Source organism: Leucoraja erinacea, chromosome 19 (genome assembly GCF_028641065.1).
Source record: "Leucoraja erinacea ecotype New England chromosome 19, Leri_hhj_1, whole genome shotgun sequence".
NCBI lineage: Eukaryota > Metazoa > Chordata > Chondrichthyes > Rajiformes > Rajidae > Leucoraja > Leucoraja erinaceus.
The window spans coordinates 13,848,148-13,872,039 of NC_073395.1; the positions used below are offsets into that span (position 1 = coordinate 13,848,148).

The 23,892-nt window shown below is 46.5% G+C and overlaps 1 protein-coding gene across 4 annotated transcripts in view; it reads right to left on the bottom strand.

Moving 5' to 3' along the window:
* hipk2 (homeodomain interacting protein kinase 2) overlaps positions 1–21,995 on the bottom strand; it is a 183,355-nt gene extending 161,360 nt beyond the window's left edge. The window contains exons 1-2 of one of the 4 annotated variants that reach the window (XM_055650353.1): positions 20,759–21,994; positions 18,009–18,091 (exon numbers count right to left, since the gene is read on the bottom strand). Coding sequence is in view for 2 of the 4 variants with exons in the window: in XM_055650352.1 (XP_055506327.1) it covers positions 20,759–20,777 (19 nt within the window). In the remaining 2 variants the exon portion in view is untranslated. Of the gene's footprint in view, positions 1–18,008; positions 19,489–20,758 lie in introns of all 4 variants that reach the window. The other 3 variants (XM_055650354.1, XM_055650352.1, XM_055650351.1) reach the window with 3 other exon arrangements.
* Between the last annotated feature and the right edge of the window lie 1,897 nt (positions 21,996–23,892).

The window sequence follows — 23,892 nt, forward strand, 5'->3', positions numbered from 1 at the left end:
CTCCAGATGAATATAATACGACCAGTTTCAATGGGCAATTCTATTCCTTTTCCTTCACAAATAAGTTCATCAATAGTTGAGCCAAGATGGAATGTGGTTCCCCACAGCTTTGCTCTTCAAATGCATCGGAGTCTGATGACAAGACACCAAAGGAGAGACTGAGCACATTATCATTTTGTTTTACAATCCACAATTGACAAGTGTGATTTTGGAAGGTGGTATACTGCTGATGAATCTGCTTGCTGCTTGGTTGAGATTGACAGTGTGGGGCACCTCCTCCTTCTTCCTTTCCATGGAGATGGTTCAAAGGTACTTTATGATTCATTAACGGTACGTTACATGTACCGAGGAACAGTGGCATTTATTCAGACTAACATCAGGCTGACGACGCTTGCTCAGCCAAAACTTGGACTCAGCAGTGATGCACCACACAGTTTGGGCGGCACGGTGACGCAACAGTAAAGCTGCTACCTTACAGTGGCAGAGACTCGGGTTCGATCCCGACTATGGGTACTGTCTGTATGGAGTTTGTATGTTTTCCCTGTGACCACGTGGGCTTTCTCCAGGAGCTCCGGTTTCCTTCCACACTCTTTGGACGTGTATGGGTTTGTAGGAGTGTAATTGGCTTCAGTAAGTTGTAAAATTGTCCCTTGTGTGTAGTATAGTGTTAGTGTACAGGGGTGATCGCTGGTTGGCGCAGACAGAGTGGGACACGGGGCCTGTTAGATGGGGTATTTTGGTCTGCATGGACAAGTTGGGCCGATTGGCCTGTTTCCCTGCTGTATGTCTATGACTCAAAAGGATACACATAAATTTCACTGAAATAGTATTTTGACATTTTAGTGAAAGAATTGTACGTGTGTCCTGTCACAACACCAATTGCAGGCACCCAAGAAGCAGATACAATTGATAAGCATAATTCATTGCGCAAGGGACAAGCAGCAGACTCTACCCTACCTAAGTGCTTGCACAACAGTCAAAGTAAGACCTCGAGCATTAATCTCCCGTGCTCATCTAATGATTTCATTAATTCCCAAATCACACTTCCCTCGTTCCACTGCCATGCCGAGACAATCCAGCCACAGCCGCCACCGTGGAAACACAACGCCTTTACAAAAGGAGATGATTCTCACAGACTGCGCAGCAGTTTAACCAGTTGCTGCCCTCTGACAGTGTCTAACCGCTGGGCATTACACTTCCCTTGGTGAGCACCACTACCCCAGGGGTGCAGACCGAGCAATAAACGCTGCCCTTGCCAGCAACACCCAGGCCTCACCAACTAACACAGGGTGGACAATGGACAGGAGGAAGACTACACTGTCAGAGGGCAGCAACTGGTTAAACTGCTGCGCAGTCTGTGAGAATAACCTCCTTTAGTAAAGGAGTCGTACTTCAACAGTGGTGGCTGTGGCTGAATTGCCACGGCATGGCAGTGGGACGAGAAAGGTGTGATTTGGGAATTTATGAAATCATTAGAATGAGCACGGAAGCGCAATGCTGAAGGTCTCACTGTGAAGAAGGGTTTCGACTCGAAACGTCACCCATTCCTCCTCTCCAGAGATGCTGCCTGACCCGCTGAGTTACTTTAAACCAGCATCTGTAGTCCTTTTCCGCATGTCACACTCTGACTGTTGACCGAACATCTGGGTAACACTTTAAGCGGCATGGTGGTGCAGCGGTAGAGAGGTAGAGACCCAGGTGGGCTGAAGGGCCTGTTTCCAGACTGCATCGCCAAACTAAATAGTATGGGCATTAAGAGAGCACACGTATACATGTAGACTGTATCCACGTGGTGGACATTGAACAGTGCATCTGAAACACTGAGGTGCACCAATTTCTCCCACTTGCCTGCACTACAAAGTCCAACACCAAATATGGACCAACATCGTTATGCTGTTATTGTGCTACTGTGCGTCTCCATAATAACACATGCTGGATTTTAAATTATTCATTTCTGTTGAAGCCCTTTACATGGCTTTGCTGAAACAATGGGAAAATGAATAAAATGCCGACATTTCTTCCCCCCCCCCCTCAGTCACAGCACAACTAAATCCAATTTTACTAGATTATGGCAACCAACCTCACTAATCCAGAGTATTTAAAATTTAAACCACCAGTTTGTGTCGATGTTAACTTGGCTATGAAATGGTTCAGGAAACTGTTTCAATTATTGTAAAATCTGCCCATGTAATCCAGATTCCCCCTGTTGGTGCTAAATTCAGAATTTGTGATATTTCAGAGATCCAGATCGGTAATCCTAGTTTAATCTACATACATATCCAAGGGAAGCTGTGCTGTAATTGAGACTGTGTGCACATAAATGTTGTGTATGAATTATATAAACTCACCCGTGGTGACCAGAACGCGCTGGCAGGGGTGATGGTGGTGGCAGATACAGCAGGGGTGGTGGTGGTGGCAGATACAGCAGGGGTGGTGGTGGAGGCAGATACAGCAGGGGTGGTGGTGGAGGCAGATACAGCAGGGTGGTGGTGGTGGTGGCAGATACAGCAGGGGTGGTGGTGGAGGCAGATACAGGGGTGGTGGTGGAGGCAGATACAGCAGGGGTGGTGGTGGAGGCAGATACAGCAGGGGTGGTGGTGGAGGCAGATACAGCAGGGGTGGTGGTGGTGGCAGATACAGCAGGGGTGGTGGTGGTGGCAGATACAAAAGTGCCATTTAAGCAGCTTTTGGTTTGGCAGGGAGTGGAGAGATATGGATCACATGCAGGCAGAGATCAGTTTAACCGGGCATCATGTTTGACACAGACAATATGGGCCAAAGAGCCTATTCCTGTGCTGTAATGTTCCATGTTCAATGTTCTATTCTCACTCGGTCAAGTTTGCCTCAAGTGAGAGCCCCTTAACGTCCAAAACAATGCAAAGATGATGTACCACTTCCAATCCCGAGGTATTAGTTGTCAGTCCTACTCCTGGTTAACATACAAAGAGAGTTTGAGGTTCAATCCAGACCCCTCTGACCTGTTGCTGCAAACCTAAACTCTCCAGACCAATTTCTCTAGCACCATGAAGGCAGTCAGCTCCTCCACCTAACAGGCAGTCGCCACCTTCACACAAGCTTGGTCCAATTTACTTCATCACCTCGTTGGCCCTTCACAATGTTTGCTCCTGAGTTGGCATCTTCTCTTGGCTTTCTGGCTTGAACTAGAACTGCAAAAGAGATTAAGTTGACCAGGTCTGAACTCTAAAGCACAGAACGAGAGATGATCTCATCAAGATGCAAGGTATTGGCGGGATGTAGAGTAGATGTTTTTCCCGACTGGGGTGACACAGGTACAAGATCGTAGGTCATCCATTACGGAGAGAGATAAGTCATTTCTTGATGTAGAAGAAAATTAATCTTTGGCATTCTCCATTCAAGAGGACTTTGGAGGCCCAGTTGCCGAGTATATTCAAGGCAGAGGTACAGATATTTCAGAATATTAAGGAAATCGATTTTCTATTGGCCTGGTGTTAGAAAAGATCTTATTGAACGGTGAAAACAAGGAAATGCAGATGCTGGTTTATACCAATGATGGACACTAAATGGTGGAGTAACCCAGCGGGTCAGGCAGCACATCTGGAGATAAAGGATGGTGACGTTTCAGGTCAGGATCCTTCTTCAGACTCTGTCTCCCAGACTATTTCGGGTTCCAGTCTGAAGAAGGTTTCCGACTAGAATCGTCACCCATCCTTTTCTCCAGAGGTGCTGCCTGACCCTGCTGAGTTACTCCAAGCACTTTGAGTCTATCATTGAAGTGTGGACCAGATAAGAAGAGCTGAAGGCACACTTGTGTTTCTATTTCATTAAGTAGTGTGTTTACTTGCACTCAGCATTTCCATGTAATTAAAGGCCTGATTTGACGCTCCATAAACTCAAGATCAAATTTCACTGCAGCGCAGGGGAAATAAGGTTCAGTTCACTAAAAAAAATCTGGAACCCAATGCATGTTACAATAGTGGTGACGGTCAAAGATGGAAATCTGTCTCACTCATCTTCTCTGCCCATGTATCTGTCTTTCCCTCGAAAATAGCACAGCAACTCGCTCAATTAGTTTAGAGATACAGCACGGAAACAGGCCCATCGGCCCACCGGGTCTGCGCCGACCAGCGATCCCCACACATTAACAATATCCTTACACATACTAGGGGCGATTTTTTTTACACTTTTTACAAACCGAAGATCTCGGAGAAAACCCACGCAGGTCACGGGGAGAATGTACAAACTCCGCACAGACAGCACCCGTAGTCAGGATTGAACCCGCGTCTCCAACACAGCAAGCGCTGTAAGGCAGCAACTTTACCGCTGCGCCACCGTACCACCCAATTCAGGGACAATCAGTAACGAGCGGGCCCCGCTGACGATGTTCACATCCCATGAATAAATACCCTCACCCTCGAGCAGAATAATTTCCTTCTGATTATTGGCACTCAGCACTGTAATCTTGATTCGGAGCATGCTGGTGAAGAGAGCGGTGCCCATTAGCACTTAACATAAATATTGATTAACCTTTGATCTGCTCAATACCCCTCCCAGGATAATACACGATTGGAGTACAGAGTAACAAGGGGGAGGGGGACGGGGGCAGAAAAATAGATACGAAAAACTTGTTAACAAAGTTGCAAAGGTTAGACTCTGCACGCCATTACTAACACTCATGACCAAAAGGCAACAAAGATGCAAGCTGAGTATTGAGCACGCAACTCACTCAATAGAGATACAGTGCGGAAACAGGCCCTTCAGCCCGCTGAGTCTACACTGACCAGCGATCCCCATACACTAGCCTACACATTAGGGGAAATTTTATTTTTTTTAAACCAAAGAAAATTAACCTACAAACCTGCACGTCTTATCACAATCATAATCACAATAATACTTTATTAGTCAACTATGTTTTGCAACACTATGTTTTGCAACATATGAGGAATTTCATTTGCCAAGTCAGTCATACAAATAAAAAGCAAAGGAACGCACAAAATACACATTTTAACATAAACATCCACCACAGTGACTCCTCCACATTCCTCACTGTGATGGAAGGTGAAAAAAAGTTAAAATCTCTTCCTCCAGGAGAGTGGTAGGAAACCAGAGCACCCAGGGAAACCCAATGCACTAACGGAGAGAACGTACAAACTCCGTCCAGCCAGCACATCAAACCCAGGTGTCTGGCGCAGCGAGGCAGCAACTCTACCGCTGCACAGCCACGCTGCCTTCTTGTTTTAAACACCACACTCCACCACAGGAGAAAGATTCTTGCTATCTACCTTTGCAACCACTCATAATATTGTAGACTTCTACAAGCTCATAATTTTGTCTTGTTCGCTCCAGGGTAAATAACACTATCGCTCCAATCTCTCCTTACAAATGAAATGCTCCAATGCAAATCTGAGATGTGCTCAGCAGAAAGGCAATGCTAATCACACAGGGTGCCTGGGATGAAATGCATTCCAGGCACCCTGCATCTCCTCACAAAAGGAGTAACATGGACAACAGATTGGAGACTCTGTGTGCAGGCGATACATTTTCAAAGGATTTATGGAAAGTCCTGCTCATGATGCAAAAGCCTTTGGGAGCTGGGCTCAACCCAGAATTGGCAGGGTGAAAACGTCCTCTCTTTATATCCCCATAAATGTTGAAGCCGAGGTTCATAGATCAAAGTGGGTGCTCACACAAAGGGCCCACAGATTGACCGAGGATGGAAATGAAAGAAAAGCACCCAGCAAGCTTCACCAATGAAGTAACTGCAGATAACCCGTTCTACTGAAGCTGCTCTATGGAAAAGTACTGGGCATAGGCAGGACTCTAACCCAACCACTTTTATTAGAGAAGTACCACAAGATTTCACATCTACCCGAGGGATCAGGCATAATAAGACAGCACACCAGACATTGAAACATCCCCTTGGCATGGGGGGGGGGGGGGGGGGGGAAATGGTTGTAGGTTGCGGCAATAGGAGGCTTCCAAACGCAGGCCAAGGACTAGTCAGCCCCCGCTCCCGTCCTTTTGCCAAACCTCACAGCTCGACTCTAACGGTCGTGTGACTAATTTTCATTTTACAGTCAGCACATAATCACCTCTTGGACGTGCTGCATTTGCGCATTCACGGAGTGTCACACATGAACGGGGAAAGTCAGCGAATGCTCGAGGACAAGTGAACATGGCCGTCGATGATACACAGGACTTTAACACCTTCCTCAGGGCAATACATTGATTTTAATCTTTCAAACGCAGCGGCTGCACAAAGGCGGCTGCAACATAAAGTATTAACTTCACCGGTTAATCTTTAAACTCCCAGCAAATATTTACCATGCAGGGATCTTGGTGAGTGGGTTTACGATTGAATATAATGAGAGGGCAATAAGCAGGTGCCTCGTTGTTTCAAGTATGCAAAGAAAAAAAGTTTGTGAACAATGACAAACCCCAAACTTGGTAAATGGTGCCCCGGAGATTCTAAGGGGCATTAGCATGACACCGACTGATGCAAGGTGGCACTCAAAAGGTGTCAAAATACAGCCTAAAGAGATCAGTTGCAGGGTATCGAGCCGAAAAGGCACCTATCCTTCTCTCCAGAGATGATGCCTGTCCCGCTGAGTTACTCCAGCTTTTTGTGTCTACCTTTGGTTTAAACCAGCATCTGCAGTTCCTTCCTACTCGGATTGAAGGCGGGGCATCCCTCCTCATGGTGCAAAAGCATGAGGGATGAAGCAGCAATGAGAAGGAATCGCACCTTAAGGCCCAAGACGTTGGAGTCACTCATGGAGCAGCAGAGATGCACCACAGGCCAGAACGGAGGAGCTTCGAGATAGCTGTGTATTACGTAGATGTTGGGAAATTAGAGGGAAGAGGCGGCAAGGTATTAGGAACCTGGAGGGAGAAGTTTATTGCCAGCTTGGAAGGCCACGTGGGTTAGTAGGCACTGGTACGAGGAAGTGCTGGTACCAGGAAAGGCTGTGAAGGGCTTCAAGAACCTGGATGAACCAGCTTGCAGAACGGAAAAGGCAAGCGTCTCATCTGGACAAACACAACGGACAGTTGACAACTGGACCAAACCCAAATTAATTCCATCAAAGTGCTGGCAACTGCAAGGGTGCAACATTAAGACTCTTGGGCAATGGCTAGGGTTAGTATTTCTGCACAAAATGGGATAAACTTGCCTCCTAAGAGCTTTAGTGTCTAGTACTAGTGGAAAAAAAAAAGAAAGGCAATTCCAACTTAGTCCTAGGACAGAGATCCTATACTGTGTGGAATAGTCAAATTATGGAGAAGGAAGAAGCTGCAGATGCTGGTTTACACCGAAGATAGGCACAAAATGTTGGAGTAACTCAGTGGGTCAGGCAGCATCCCAGAAGAAAAAGAATAGGTGATGTTTCCGGTCGAAACTCTTCTTCAGATTGACGATGGAGTCGCAAGGACAAAGGAGAACCAATCTATAGCTGTTCCTTGGATGCCAAAGAGTCAGTGCCTAGAATCAAACCAGATTCTTCTTGAGTGCAAACTACTTGCCCTTTTAGCCCATTCCGTACTGATGCCCGACCCGACTTCCATTTGCTCAGCTTGTGCACACCATGTTGTGCCCGACCCACATACACAGCCTGCACTCGACCCACCGAGCCTTTCAATAGGACCAACAATGGGGCAGCAGTGGAGTGCTTGGAGTTTAATTGTAGAACTGAAATGCTCCATCCTATTGCAGTCATGTGGAATGAGTCCTTTATCTCCACGTCCGTCCTCAAAGGGAAATAACCTTCAGGGCCGACAATGAACCATGTTCACACGATCTTCACACGATCCACGAGAGCTGGGACCAACAGCCTGGCCACAAACGTTGATCCTGCAAAGCTTTGTCCATCGTGCCACCTTTGCAACGTCACCCAAATACTTTCATTTCCCCCGAATTCAGTAGCATCTTCTTTTCAAATATTCATTCAATTTCTTTGTCAGAGTCACCGTTTAATTGATTTAACAGTTTTTCAGGCTGTACACTCCACATCTTGACTATCAGGATGCAAGGAGTACTCATCTCCAGGTTCTCTGCTTACTGGCCCTGCTCCTGTCCTCAATTTCCCCTTATTCGTCCTATTAAGAACCGATTAAAAAAAAACACAAACTTTTCTTTAAAATACCTCTCAGCTCCTTTTCCAACTCAACTGAAAGCCCAAACTGTTGCTATGATATGCCCTTACGTTCAATAGTCGTTGCCTTACAGTGCCAGAGATCCAGGTTCGATCCTGGCTCCAGGTGCTGTCGGTACGGAACCTGTGTACCTTCTCCCTGTGACAGCATGGGTTTGTCCAGGTACTCTGGTTCCCTCCCACACTTCAAAGACGTGTAGGTTTGCATGTTAATTGGCTTTGGTAAAATTGTAAATTGTCCCGAGCGTTTAGGTTAGATTGCTGGTCGGCACGGACTCACTCGGTGGTCCAGACCTGTTTCTGCACCAAATCACAAAAGTATAGTCAATTTATTCTAAGGTGTTTTTTTTTGTTTTTTTAAATATATCTTATGGGTGGGTCACAACCAGATTCAAATCCTGTGCTCACACAATAGCTGGAATAAAAACATAAAATAACATCTATACTCAGAAGGTCAGGCAGCATCCACGGAGGGAGAGAAATCATTTATATCTAAGGCAACAGAGCTGATTAACAGAGGCACGCCAACAGAGTACACGTTGACCAATGATCACCCCTACACTAGTCTATCCTACACACTAGGGACAATTTACATAAGCCAATTAACCTGCAAACCTGCACGTCTTTGGAGTGTGGGAAGAAACTGGAGCACTCGGAGAAAACCCACGCAATTACAGAGAATATGCAAACTCATTACAGACAGCACATGTAGTCAGGATCGAACCCGGGTCTCTGGCGCTGTAAGGCAGCAAATCTACCGCTGCGCCACTGTGCCGCCCTTTAATTGAGTAGGCATCTTGGACTGTCAGAGGATGGCTGACAAAGAATGCTGCTGTACCAGTGAACAAAAGACGTGTATACCATCTTGTCATTATAACCAACTCATTTTAAACAAGTGAAAATCAAGATGCCACAAGGGACTGCATTGGAAATAGAAGAAACATACTGAGAGTTATACGCCCCTAGCTGGAGTTATCTGACAATGTCCCACATCAGATCACGTCTCCCCAAAACTCCCCAATGCTCACCAGATCCCGAAGCTCATTGTTCTGCCACGGCAAGTGCAAATCAACAGGAACGCACCCTCACATATGAATGATTATAGATTGGCTAAAAGGCAGCTTCCACCCATTTAAAATGCACAAACAAATTGAAGGCAATGTCCAATTTTATTTATTGCACCCATGGAAAATTTTTAATCCTTCACTTGCGAGCAGCAGTATCCAGAAGATTAATCTTTAACTCCTGGAAAATTCCTGGCCATAATTCAGCGGGTCAGGCAGCCCCTCTGGACCCAGACGGCGAGAGCGAGAGAGAGAGCGAGAGAGAGCGAGAGAGAGCGAGAGAGAGCGAGAGAGAGAGAGAGAGAGAGAGAGCGAGAGAGAGCGAGAGTGTACTCTGGGCTTTATTTTGCATGATCATGGTTCAATTTACTTCGGTTAACTGATAATTTAAGAGTTATGACCCAGGGGCAGCGGTAGAGCGACTGCCTTAGAGGGCCAGAGTCCCTGGTTCAATGTTGACTACGGGTGCTTGTCTGTACGGAGTTTGTACGTTCTCCCCATGCCCTGCGTCCTCCCACACTCCAAAGACGTACAGGCTTCTAGGTTAATTGGCCTGGTATAAATGTAAACATGTCCGTAGTGTGTGTCGGGTATTGTTAATGAGCGGAGGTCACTGCTTGGTGCGGACTCGGTGGGCCGATCGGCCTGTTTCCGCACTGTATCTCTAAACTAACACTAAACTATTATGAGTGTTGTTGTATCCTTATTGTTGTTGATGCATCTAATATGCCTGTAAAGCTGCATCAAGAAATAATTTAATTGTTTTGTTTCATGTCCAGTGCAAATGACAAATAAATATTTTCACTTTCACACCTCCCTTCAATTATTTTCACTTTCACACTAAAAGAAACCCCCCCACCTCCTCCCCAAAGATGGTAGGTCACTGATTGCAACAAAAAAAAAAATCAATCAATTGGAAACTGGAGGAAGGGCAGCCAACTAGTCTTTGCTTCCCCCACAGATGAGGTTTTAGGTCTTTGCAATCCTGCTGGTAGCAATTTCTGAGCAGAATTGCAGGGCAGACTCTGCAGCATAAGGGCCTGCTGATCATCAGCTGTTACAAGGAGGGCCAATGCATTCTCTTGCTCTTCTAAATAAAGCAAATCCTTAGGCAAAGGGTCTGCGCACACTGTGGGCACAGATTTATCTAAACTTCAAAAGAATTTCGCTTTTTCATTTCCCCCTCTCATCTTCTCTTTTGGAACAAGTAGTAGAACATACACTCTCTGCCACTGCTCTCCAAAAGTCTGCACCCAGCCTGCGCTGATTTATTGCCCAAGGTCAAATGGGAACATGAAGTTCCACCAGCACTGGCCTTCATCTGGAACACACACACACACACCCTCTCCACCCCCGAACACACACACCCACCCCATTCCGACACATACGCATGACCCCCCCCCCCCCACACACCACCCTCCCCGCATGCACACCGCACACCCCCCCCCCCCCCCCCCACATCACAAACACCAAGTTCAGCTGACATTCTCCCCAAATCCCCCATTCTTGGAGGATGGGCAACTCTGACAACAGCGCCATTTCCCATAAAGACCATGGGTCAAAGCAGCAGAATTAGACTCCTCAACCCATCTAGTCCACCTTCAAATTTAATTACCCTACATAAGATCATAAGCGATAATAGCAGAATTAGGCCATTCGGCCCATCAGGTCTATTCCGCCATTCAATCAAGGCTGATCTCTCCCTAACGCCAATCTCCTGCCTTCTCCCCGTAACCCCCAACACCAGTACTATCTATCAAGAATATATCTATCTCTGCCTTAAAAATATCAATTGACTTGGCCTCCCCAGCCTTCTGTGACAAAGAATTCCACAGCTTCACAACCCTCTCTGACTAAAGAAATTCCTCCTCATCTCCTTCATAAAGGAAGAATCCACCGGGTGGCACCAGCAATGGCTGCCCCGACAACAGTCTGTCTGTCCCATTCTTCTTTGTTGTTTGTTTGTATGTGTTAAATGTATGTTTTTGGTGGTCTTTAGCTTGTTTTGTGGGGTGGGGGAGGGGGAGAACTTTTTCTAACCTCAACGGAGATGCGATTTTTTCCCGTATCGTATCTCCATGCGCTCTGCGGCCTAACACCGTGGAGTTGGCGGCCTTTGCTGGAGACAGACTTCGAGAGCTCCACGGAGCTTGCGATCCCTGTTGGGGATCGACTTTGGGGCTCAAACCGCGGGAGCCTGTGGACTTTAACATCGTGGAGCTCGCAGTCTCGGGTTAGAGACCGACTTCGGGAACTCCAAGCCACGGGAGCTTCGACTGCCCTGACGCGGGAGCTTCATTCACCCGGACATGGGAGCTACGACCACCGACTGCGGAGAAGTTCGACTGCCCTGACCGTGGGAGAATAAACGAGGAAGAAGTTTTAGACTTTGTTGCCTTCTACCACAGTGGGGAATGTGGGGAATCCACTGTGGTGGATGATTATATGAACTTTTATGTAGTGGTGTGTCTTGTTGCTTTTTTTTTAGTATGGTAATTCAAATTTTACTGTACCTCAATTGGTACATGTGACAAAAAACTGACCTTGACCTTTAATTCTGAGGCTATGACCTCTGGTCCTGGACTCTCCCACTAGTGGAAACATCCTCTCCACATACACTCAATCCTAGCCTCCTACTCAGTGTGCCCACTCAATCCAACCCATATGAAGAAATGCAAAGGCTGGGAAACAGATTGTCGGTCAAAAGGACATCGTTTTGAAAGAGAGGCAAAGGTCACGGCTTCAGAAAAGCCTCTCTGCAAAGCTGTTGTAAACACAGGTGGGAAGAAGACAGCATTGCAACATTAAGTCTGATATGAAGCGGCTTAACGGGTTCATGGCTGAGGGAAGAAGCGATGTGTGTAAAATTAAGTGAGAGGCATCATGAACAAAGAGTGGGAATGAAGGATAAAGTTTATTTCTTCCATATACAGCAGAGTGAAATGTAATCAATGCTAGAATCCAGCAAGGTTTAACAACAACCACTCTGATCATTCTAATATGCACAATGCAGGCTGATACTCCGTCCCCAGTGTTAACTATAGTCAGCAAGGTAAGATATCCATTCTATCTACAATCTAGAGTTTGAATTACAAAGTTCACAATCTAATCAAAGGCAAGAGACCGCAAAGCTTTGCATTATTTTGGACTATCACTTTTCCTGGTTTTACTTGTTGTAAATAATGTGTTGCCTTTGTGAGCGGTTAACACTTTCCCCACCAAGCCATCCCACGACAAGGCAACAAGCAGAGAGGTCCATGATAAAGAGCCCTTCCACCCATTCTCACAACATGCCCCAACTCAGATAAACAAGTCACCGAAGGAACTGCAGATGCTGGTTTGAACCGATGACAAACACAAAAAGCTGGGGTGACTCAGCGGGTCAGGCAGCATCTCTGGCGAAAAGGAACAGGTGAGGTTTTGGGTCGAGACCCTTCTTCAGACCGAGAGTCAGGGGAAAGGGAAACAGGCCCTTTGGCTCACGGGGTCCGCGCTGACTAGCGATCCCCGCACATTAACCCTATCCTACACACACTGGGGACAATTTACAATTATATCAAGCCAATTGACCTACAAGCCTGTACGTCTTTGGAATGTGGGAGGAAATCAGATATCTCAGAGAAAACCCACACAGGTCACAGCGAGAACTTGCAAACTGTGAACAGCCAGCACCTGTAGTCGGGTCTCTTGCACTGTACCACCCTAACTATCTTCAGTTGGTGATTTTGTGCATCACTGCGTCCCTGGTTTTGGGAACCCAGATTGGGAAGAGTTACTGGAACTGGAATCAGGACTAGATAGTCCCAATGTTCGGAATTTCTTACAACACACATGGACAATGCAGTGGCTCGCTTCTATTGCCAGGTTGGAGTCTGTGCAAAATAAGAGACAAGGCAAGCTAGCGCGCCGAGGTAAGAGCAGGGAAGAAACACCGACCAATGATATTATCAGTTCTGTCAAACTGCTTCTCCTGCCTCCCCCATGACCCTTTTGATCCTGGCCTTATTCCTTAATCCTCCAAACCACACAGACAGCACAACACTTCATCAATCTGTACCTTCCCAAACTATCTTCACCATGCTCCCTGCTCTCAAAATCTCAGAGCCTTATCTTTGGCCACTTCAGCCCGATTCTTTCCCAGATTTTGTATGTAATCCTCAACGTAGCCTGCCTCGAGAGGCTTCCTTCGAAGGGCATAATACTTGCAAATTGTCGTGTTTATCCCGCACTGACGTGCTGTTCTTCACACCTCTCCTTTCTGCTCTTTAATTATCGTTCTATCAATAGCCCTTCAATACATCTCCCACAATGGAAGATCCCACACTGCCAGTGGACAATGACAACAAACAGAAAATAAACAACGGCCCCAAACAAAACTCGCACAGGGTTCAACAAGCTGGATTGAGTTTGGCTTATCATCACATGTTCCGTGGTACTGTGAAAAGGTTTTGATGTTTGCCAGCTATTCAGCGGAAGGACAATACATGGACGAAAGATGATGCAATGAACAATCTGAAACCAGCAGCCACCTTCTCAAACTAGAGGATCCACCATGTGGAAGTGAAATGAGCCGATATTTCTTCACTCAAAGGGTGGTGAATATTTGGCATTCTCTGCTCTGGATTGCTGTGGAGGATCAGTCATTAAATGCATCCAAAAACGAATATTGTAAATATGGAATTGAGTTGGAAAATCAGCCATGATCTTAATGAATGGCAGAGCAGACTCAAAGGGGATTTTGGTCTATTCCCATTCATAATCCTAATGTATAGTTTAGAGATACAGCATGGAAACAGGCCCTTCGGCCCATTGATTCCACACCGACCAGCGATCCTCGTACACTAGCACTATCCTACACACTCGGGACAATTTCCAATTTTTACCAAAGTCAGTCAACCTACAAATCTTTGTAGTGTGGGAGGAAACCAGAGCATCTGGGGAAAACCCACGTGGTCACAGGGAGAATAAACTCTGTACAGACAGCATCCGCGGTCAGGATCGAACCCAGGTCTCCGGCGCTACAAGGCAGCAACTCTACCATCCTCATCCTCACAGATTTTAATGGAGCCGTGGCTGAGATGTTAGCCCTCTCGGTTCCAAATTCGAAGCCTGATGGTTCTAGCCTTGTGCCTAAGATTTGACAACATAATCACATTGCACCACACTACTGTGGACATGCCATGGAGTCATACCCTCTCAGGGGAAACATTAAAAAGGTCAATTTATAAGAGTGCACATGGAAGTGCCGCAAGGTAGTTCAACCATGTAGATCACTCGAGTAGCACCAAAAACTGACCGCTGGTCATTGTTCTTTTTAACCGAAGCCAAGCTGTGCAATAACTGGCTGCTGCCAGCACAGGATTGCAAGAGTGACCACACTTTCAAAGAAATTCAATGGCTGAGTAGAATTTGCCAACCTTCAGTGTTTGTAAAAATTGTTGAATACCAGCTGTGTTTTTTTTTTCCATTTCACAGACAGTGAACATATCAATTGTAACAGAGAGAGCATGTTAATATCTACCGAGGGGCCTGTGAACATATTAGTATCTACAGAAAAACCACCGCCATATTTACTTGAGGGGGGGGGGGGGGGGGCCAACTTTCAAACTACCTTGATAATTGTGGCCAAATCTTACAGTCACCGAGATTAACCCACTTACTGATCATGCGAAAGGATTTTTTCTTTCTCCGTCAACTTTAAATTGGCACTTTGATGCAGCAAAACTATTCCTGGGGGTTTCAGGCAACAAGTCAGTCACATTCTGCTTCTTCACAATACATCTCCTTCCGACAACACCATCAACCACTTATCTCTTCAGCTATTTTTGCCTTTGAGTATAAATATATATTACATTAACAAATCCAACAGTAACTGGGACCAAAATAGTAAATCCCATAGCAGCGAGAGATAGAACATAGAACAGTGCAGCACAGGAGCAGGCCCTTCAGTCCACAATGTCCATGCCGAGCATGATGCCAAGTTAAATACATTTCCTCTGCCTGCAAGTAATCCATATTCCTCTGCATATTAAAGCACTTGCAGAATTGTGCTTGCATGTTCTTCAATGCACAGGAGATCCTTTGCTCCCTTACTGGCTCTCAGTAGAGCTACCTTAGGTCCTATTCCCTGGACTATCTCCAAAACAGAGCAAATTAGCTTAGTTTAGAGATACAGCACGGAAACAGGCCCTTCGGCCCACCGAGTCCACACCGACCAGCAATCCCTGCACATGAACGCTACCCTGCACACACGGGACAATTTTACATGTGTACCAAGCCAATTAACCTACAAGGCTGTACGTATCTAGAGTGTGGGAGGGAACCGAAGATTTCGGAGAAAAGCCACATGGTCACGGGAAGAACGTACAACCTCATTACAGGCAGCACCCATAGTCGGGAACGAACCCGGGTCTCTGGCGCTGTAAGGCAGCAATGCTATCGTTGCGCCACCATGCCGCGCTAAATTGTCCTCGCTCACGTGCCTGTAAAAATCCTCTATGAAAATCCTATTTGACTCAATTTCCACAACCCACAAAGAAAAGTGAGCTCCAGTTCACTCCTACTCTCTGGAAAAAAAAAGGTTATATCTTTTAGGGACCTCAGAAACATTGATGTGTGGAGGGACTTCATGGTTGAGGCTCTTGGCTCCTCTACATCAGTGACACAGGTGGGTAGAGTAGTGAAGAAGGTATTTAGCTAGTTTGCTTGCACAATAGGCAAGGGTATTGTGCATTCGGGCCTTGACCCGAAACACCACCCATTCCTTCCATCCTGAGATGCTTACTGTCCCGCTGAGTTACTCCAGCATTTTGTGTCTATTAGAAACATAGAAATTAGGTGCAGGAGTAGGCCATTCGGCCCTTCGAGCCTGCACCGCCATTTAATATGATCATGGCTGATCATCCAAATCAGTATCCCGTACCTGCCTTCTCTCCATACCCTCTGATCCCCTTGGCCACAAGGGCCACATCTAACTCCCTCTTAAATATAGCCAATGAACTGGCCTCAACTACCCTCTGTGGCAGAGAGTTCCAGAGATTCACCACCCTCTGTGTGAAAAAAGTTATCCTCATCTCGGTTTTAAAGGATTTCCCCCTTATCCTTAAGCTGTGACCCCTTGTCCTGGACTTCCCCAACATTGGGAACAATCTTCCTGCATCTAGCCTGTCCAACCCCTTAAGAATTTTGTAAGTTTCTATAAGATCCCCTCTCAATCTCCTAAATTCTAGAGAGTATAAACCAAGTCTATCCAGTCTTTCTTCATAAGACAGTCCTGACATCCCAGGAATCAGTCTGGTGAACCTTCTCTGCACTCCCTCTATGGCAATAATGTCCTTCCTCTATTGTGTACAAGAGCTGGAAAATCATGCTGCAGCTGTACCAGATACTGCTTAGGCCACAATCCTGGTCACCACATTGTAGAACATACGATAAGCACCGAGAATCTGGTTGCCTGGGTAAATACTAATCCAACCTGTACCAATATTCTAGTTGCGATTGAAAAACACTGGAGTAACTCAGCGGGTCAAGCAGCATCCCTGGCGAACAAGGATAGACGGCATTTCGGGTCAGGACCCTTTGTCTAAGGGTGAGTGCCAAACCAAAACCTTGCCTCTGGTGTTCTCCGGAGATGCTGCTTGACCCGCTGAGTTACTCGAGCACTGTGTAATTTTTTTTGTTTCGGTCCTTGTGGCTTCTAATTATGATTTCTTCCTCTTAACCTCCAATATCATCCCCTTTATCTTACTATCCTTTACTATCACTACCACTTTCCCCTTACCCACATTATTTGGGTGCCTGTGACATCATTTCTGCAAGTTGCCATTCTCCTATTGTACGCTCTCTCTCTGTGCTCACCTAATTTGTCTTTCCATTTCCCCCACTACATTCAGCACAGATCGTACTGAAGTTATTCTCATGACGGTTATCACACACCCATATTTTCCAGCATCATCTTGTCTATTCTGGGAACTTCAGGTGCCCTTACCCCATCCGCTTCAGTGACTAAACCAGCCTATACCTGAAACCTCTACCCAGGAAAGGCCACACTTTGTTTCATTTTAGTCAATGTTTAGATTCATTTATAATTAAAGCAGGAAAGCCTGCACAGGTTAGGTGGATAGACACAAAATGCTGCAGTAACTCAGCGGGACAGGCAGCATCTCTGGATGGAAGGAATGCGTGACATTTAGCGTCGAAACCCATCTGTGCAAGACTTCCTTATCTCTGCAACTCCATCTCCTGACGCTCAGTCTGAAGAAGGGTCTCGACACAAAACGTCACCTGTTCCTTTTATTCAGAGATGCTGCCTGTCCCACCGAGTTACTCCAGCATTTTGTGCCTATCTTGTGTGTAAACCAGCATCTGCAGTTCCTTCCTACACAGGTTAGGTGGTATCTGCAGGGAGAGCAGTGTTAACGTTTCAACCAGACACTTTAATCCTTTTACTCTCTCCAAAGGCGCTGCCTTACCTACCAAATATTTCCAGCAATTGCTGTTTCTAGTATCGGAATGGCTTTTTTTTTGCTTTTTAATTTTGGTTTATTTTATACTGGCCAGATCACCTTCTCATGCCGATTAGCCATTGTCTGGTACAGAAGATCTGCGTTAGATTTCTCCTTCAACCTCACGATTAACATGATGTCTGAATGACCTTGACCCCAACTCGTATCTCACTGATACTTTGTTCAAAATTATTCCCCAAAATCAGTTGCTCCCTCCCAGGCCTAGAATCATATTGAACAAGGAAGTCCTCCCCTTCTTTAAACATTAACATTATTCCAATCAATACTGAAATTACCTCATCAAAACATACCTTCATTTCTTATACGTCCTTGTATCCCTTCAGATCTGATTCTCCATCTCGCTCTCACTATTCAGTCAGTTGTGCATGCTTTCCTAATGGTCAGGAGGGAGAGATAGATCAGCCATGATTGAATGGCGGAGTAGACTTCTTGAGCTGAACGGCCTAATTCTACTCCTGTTCCTTAAGATCTTACTAGTAGGTAAATGTCGAAAGACTACAGAGGCTGGAAATCTGAATCAAACAAGAAATGCTGGAAAATGCAGCTTGTCAGGCAGCAACTGTGGGAAGTGAAACAGTCATCACCATGAGTCACGTTCACAAGTTATAAGAGTAGAATTAGGCCATTCGGCCAATCGAGTCTGCTCCTCCATTCAATCATGGCTGATCTCTGCCTCCTAATCCCATTTTCCTGCCTTCTCCCCAAAACCCTTGACACCCGTTCTACTCAAGAATTTGTCGATCTCTGCCTTAAAAATATCCACTGACTTGGCCTCTACAGCCCTCTGTGGCAATGAGTTCCACAGATTAATTGCCCTCTGACTAAAGAAGTTTCTCCTCGCCCCCTTTCTAAAAGAGCGCTCTTTAATTCTGAGGCTATGATCTCTGGTCCTGGACTCTCCCACCAGTGGAAACATCCTCTCCACATCCACTCTATCTATGCCCTTCAATGAAGTCCCCCCCTCAACCTTCTAAACTCCAGCGAGTAGAGGCCCAGTGCTGTCAAACGCTCATCATATGCTAACCCACTCATTCCTGGAATCATTCTTGTAAACTGTAATTGGTACATATGACAGTAAACTGACCTCGAACCTCCTCTGGACCGTCTCCAGAGCCAGCATATCCTTCCTCAGATATGGGGCCCAAATTTGCTCACAGTACTTCAAATGCAGCCTGACCAGCACCTCAGCGTTACATCTCAGTTGTAAAGTCTGGGACCCTTCATCAAGAATAAGCAGACCTGAAATTTTGGTGGTTTCAATATTGACTGGTGGGTGACTGGAACATGCTCCCAGGGGCGATGACAGAGCCAGCCAATAGTGGAAGTTAAGAGCCTTTTAGATAGTTCAGTTTAGTTTATTATCACGTGTACCGAGGTACAGTGACAAGCCTTCGCTGCGTGCTATCCAGTCAGCAGAAAGACAATACGCGATTGCAATCGAGCCATTTACAGTGCACAGATACATGATGAGGGAATAACATTTAGAGCAAGGTAAAGCCAGCAAAGTTCGATCAAGGACAGTCCGAGATTCACCAATGAGGTAGATAATAGTTCAGCACTGCTCTCTGGTTGTGGTTGGATGATTCAGTTGCCTGATATCAACTGGGCCAGATACGTGGAAATGCAGGGAATGAGGAGATATGGATCATGTGCCAGCATAAGCAATTAGTTTAACTGGGCATCATGTTCGGCATGGACATTGCGGGCCGATGGGCCTGTTCCTGTGCTGTTCAGCGTTCTATGTTTCTCCCTCCATAGATGCTGCCTGACCTGTGGAGTGTTTTCAACATGTTCTGTTTTTATTTTTAAATTGCATAAAATAATCAACGTTTTTTTGCAAAAGCAAGACTCAAATCTGCAATGGGAGGTTTGTTGCTCTGACAAGGCAGAAGGTGATAGTTTCCTCCAATTTTGACAGTTGCAATAACCCGAGCGGCACACATTTGTAGTGGGACAACTGTTTGGAAAAACACACAGCATTTGCTCGCGTAGATAGACTTAGCCTCAATTGCAGGGACAACTGCAGTAATAAATCACGAGAAAGCATCATTGAAATAAAGAACCCCCTCCCCTCCCCTCTAAAAGAGCCCAGCGGCCGGTATCTCACACAGAGGCAGGCAGCGATCGCACGGTACGTTTGGTCGGCAGGGGGCAGACAGGAGCGGGGTTCAGAAAGGAGGCGAAATATTTCAGAGCCCAGAGTTGTAATGTTCCCCTCTCCCAATGCAATCAAATCCGCTCCGAACAAACTGCAGGATTTAAAAGGCACTTGCGAGCAGATTCGCGTATGCATAACACACACTCACAGCCTAACACCAGGGCTTGCAACAAAAGGGAAACGCGTTTCTAACTGAGCACTTCGCTCCTATAGCGCCCTTTAAGACATTCCTTTGTCTACTTGTGTTTAATCCAAGCTCCGCTATCAGCAGGAAATCTTTCCAACTATTCACCCGTAAATCAATGGCACTTTCACACGCACGCAAAGTTTCCACACTTGTTATTCGCTCAATGAATCGGCTGGGAAATTAATCAGCTCTCTCGTTTCCCCTAGTCTGATTCAGAAAGAGGTGGGTGCATGGCCAGCACAAAAGTCCTTTATCTCCCCAACACACAAAAACAGAACGCACCAGGGGAGGGGGATATATCCTCAAGCTGGCATTTTTGCAGATATTCATTTTTATTCTTTTTTTCCCCCACCCTCCCTCTTAAAAAAAAATCCATTAGACTAGGGATCCAGACCAACCGGGTCCAGGCTGCAGGACCCCAGACAATAACATGTAGCCTCCGCGCGAAATGCCCCTGACAGTCGCCCCTGAAATCCCCTCTCTGGTCTTTGCACTCGAACTGATGCAGCCTCCAAGCGCAGAATCTGGACACTGAATATCCCCTCCTCCCTCCCCTCACCACCACCACCACCACTACCATCCTTCACAATGAACCGCCACCCCCTTAGCCACCACAATCAACCTGCCTCTGGAAACAATACCGCCCAAGGTATGTGTGTATGTATGTGTGTGTGTGTGTCCATTTCCAGCCTTACCTTGGTATACTGGGGCCATCGGTGCAATGCTGTGTGCTATGCATGGCAGAATACAAAGGCAGTTGCTCCTCTCCTTGCTAAACACGGTGCAGATCTGCCATATTGTGCTGGGTTAATTTGGTATGTAAATCCCCCGCTGCATCGCCGCCTGGGTTCATCCGGAGAGGGGGAGAGGGAGAGAGAGACATCGAAGGGGGAAAAAAACTCTTTCAAACCCGGTCACTGAACGCTCTTCTTTCATGCAAGGCAGAGGCTCTCCCTCTCTCTCCCTCCCCCTCCAAGTACAAGACAGCGGAGACCCTGCGAGGATCCAGTTCGAGTCCCACATGCGGATCTGATACTTGACGTCTCGATATTATATATATATATATATATACCGTCCTTTTTTTTTTACCTTCTGGACAACATGTTCTGTGCGGTTTCTGCAAAGTTACAAGCAGAAACCAGGGAGCCGGAGAGACATCAACTGCCTATGCAGTCGATTACCCCCGAATATAAAGCCCTTGCAGGAGAGAGCAACTGAGCAACTTTGCTTAGGCGCCGCCAACTCTCATTGCAATGACTCTCGGAGGTGGGGAGGCTCAGCTTGCTCGGGGTAGGGTAGGGCTGGGGTGGGGGAGATGGAGTGAGGCAGGGAGGTGCGAGGCTATCGCTCGCTGCGGCGGGCGACGGCGGCCAAAGAGATGTCTCCAGCGCTGGGAAAAATGAAAAAAGGGGAATTACTTCTGCGCCGATTTCTTCTTTCGACTGCTCCAGGCTGCAGCCGAGAGTGACGCAGAGAGAGATACAACAAATGGCAGCGGAGATGAGCCGGCGAGCGAGTGATGCTTGCCCATCCAAATTGGCACTTTAACTCTCTGCTTGCCAGGGCTGCCGGAGGCATCGATTTGATTTTCGTTTTTGTGCAATCCATCGATCATTTCATTGTCCAGTATTTAACCAACCCCATATCATTAAAAACACCGATTGTGTAGGAAAGAACTGCAGATGCCGGTTTACACCGAAGGTAGACACAAGATGCTGGAGTAACTCAGCGGGACAGGCAGCATCTCTGGAGAAAACCCTTCTTCAGACTCACTGTCTACTGCTCACTGTTTAGCAATCGTCTTTCTGGCTTGTATTTCCCTCCTGGGATAAAAGAGGGAGAACAAGCAGGGAAGAGACAGAGACTTTAAGACTTTTGCCTCCATCACAGTGAGGAGGTGCCTGGTGAACTGACTGTGGTGGATGTTAATTTTGTGTTTATTGTGTATTTTTGTTATTTATTATTATATGTGTGACTGCAGGCAACAACATTCCGTTCAAACCGAAAGGTCTGAATGACAATAAAGGAAAATGAATCCAATAAAGTTCTATCGTATCGCATGTGTATAACTCGGTTAATCCGCTACTCGATTATTCACAAGCTGGTTTACTGATCTCCAAGCTGGTCTCCATGCTCTCTGTATATCTTCCATTCATTTCTCCTAAGTACCATCGATATCTCTCGTTCCCCTTTCTCCTGAATCGCAGTCTGAAGAAGAGTCTCGACCCGAAACGTCCCCTATTCCCTTTTTTCCAGAGATGCCGCCTGGACCCGCTGAGTTACTCCAGTCTTCGATTTAAACCAGTATCTGCAGTTCCTCCCGACCAAAGATCTTCTATGATCTTTGCTCCATACTGACTCCCAACTTGTCAGGGTCAGGGTTCCACGCATCTGGTCGGTTGGATAATGTGTGTAACATCTGAGAGAAAGTGAATGAAGAATGTGTTGAGGGATGGGTAAAGATATCATCCAATAGACCAGGAAATTAGCTGTTCCTGCCACACCAGACTCCCCTAGATGCTGGCTTACTGGAATTTGACTTATTTGGCCGTAAAAAGGTCGCCATGTCCTGAGGTTTATGGGCCTGTCCCATTTAGGTGACTTTTTACAAGACTATGAGGTCACCGCATGGTCGCTACATGTTCGCGGGTAGTTGCCGGGGAGTCGCCTTCATAGATGGGTCACCAGGAGGTCCTAGTGGGTCGCCAGGAGGTCTAAGGTTCTCGTAGGTTGTAACCGGTGCTGACCGGTGAATTTCATTGGCTCATTGGGAAAAAAAATTAAGCAGTCGTTTTCAGAACCAAGGATAACCGACCGGTAATGTTAATGTCCGCTGAGCTTCACAGCCGTGTATCTCTGGATTCTTAAAAGCTGTCTCCACTCCTTCTCCCACTTCTCCCCCCTTCTCTCCCCCCCCTTCCCCCCTCTTTTAAAGGACTTATGTGACCCTTCCCGTACACTGCGCTTTCACCGTCTTAATTACAGCGCCAATCTTCCTGTTCATCGCGGTATGTGTCTGTATCACATTGGCTTTGCACGTCATCTTTGCAACACATGCAGCCCCCTGGGGTAATATCCCTTCCCTCTTTGAGGGGTGGCTCCACCGTGCCCCTCAATGTCCAGCACTGGAAGGACCCTAGTCTGTGGTCATCCCCCACAGAGCCTTGACGTTGGCTGCAGTGCGTCCCTCAGCGCTTCCTCCTGCAGTCTGGAGCGGGCCAGTCGGCAACATTCCCCGTTGGACATCTCGCTCTGCTGGGAGGTCAACAAAGTTTGGGCAGACCAAAGAGCGTACTTCCTCTGGTCTTGGACTCTCCCATGGTTACGCAATGGATCTAATGGTTGGACATAGACTGCAACCTGAAAAATGGAGTAAACATTTCCTTTTAGGAAGGATAAAAGATGGGAAAAGCAAGAGTAAGATGGTCCATAAATCATCAATGATCCTAGTGCACTGGAAAGGAGTGACCAATATTTAGGAAACCAGGCTGTTGAAGCAGTTTGGGGAAAGAAAATAACAAAAGCAAGAAGTCAGTAGGAGAGATGCATATCACCCAACAGTTACCTTATGGTAGGACAGAGTATAAAGGAAGAAATCATATTTTCAGAAAGATATAGTAATGATTGTGAGTGAGTTTTACTATGTAAAGACTGGAAAAAAATAATATGCGCAAAGATGAGGGGATTTAGAGAGCATCATGGCCTCCTATGGTAATTCTAACACAGAGCATCGCAGGAGGTTGCAGAGAGTGGTGGACTTAGTCCGGCCCATCACAGACACAGCCCTCCCCAACATCAAAAGCATCTACATGAGGCACCCTCAGGGAAG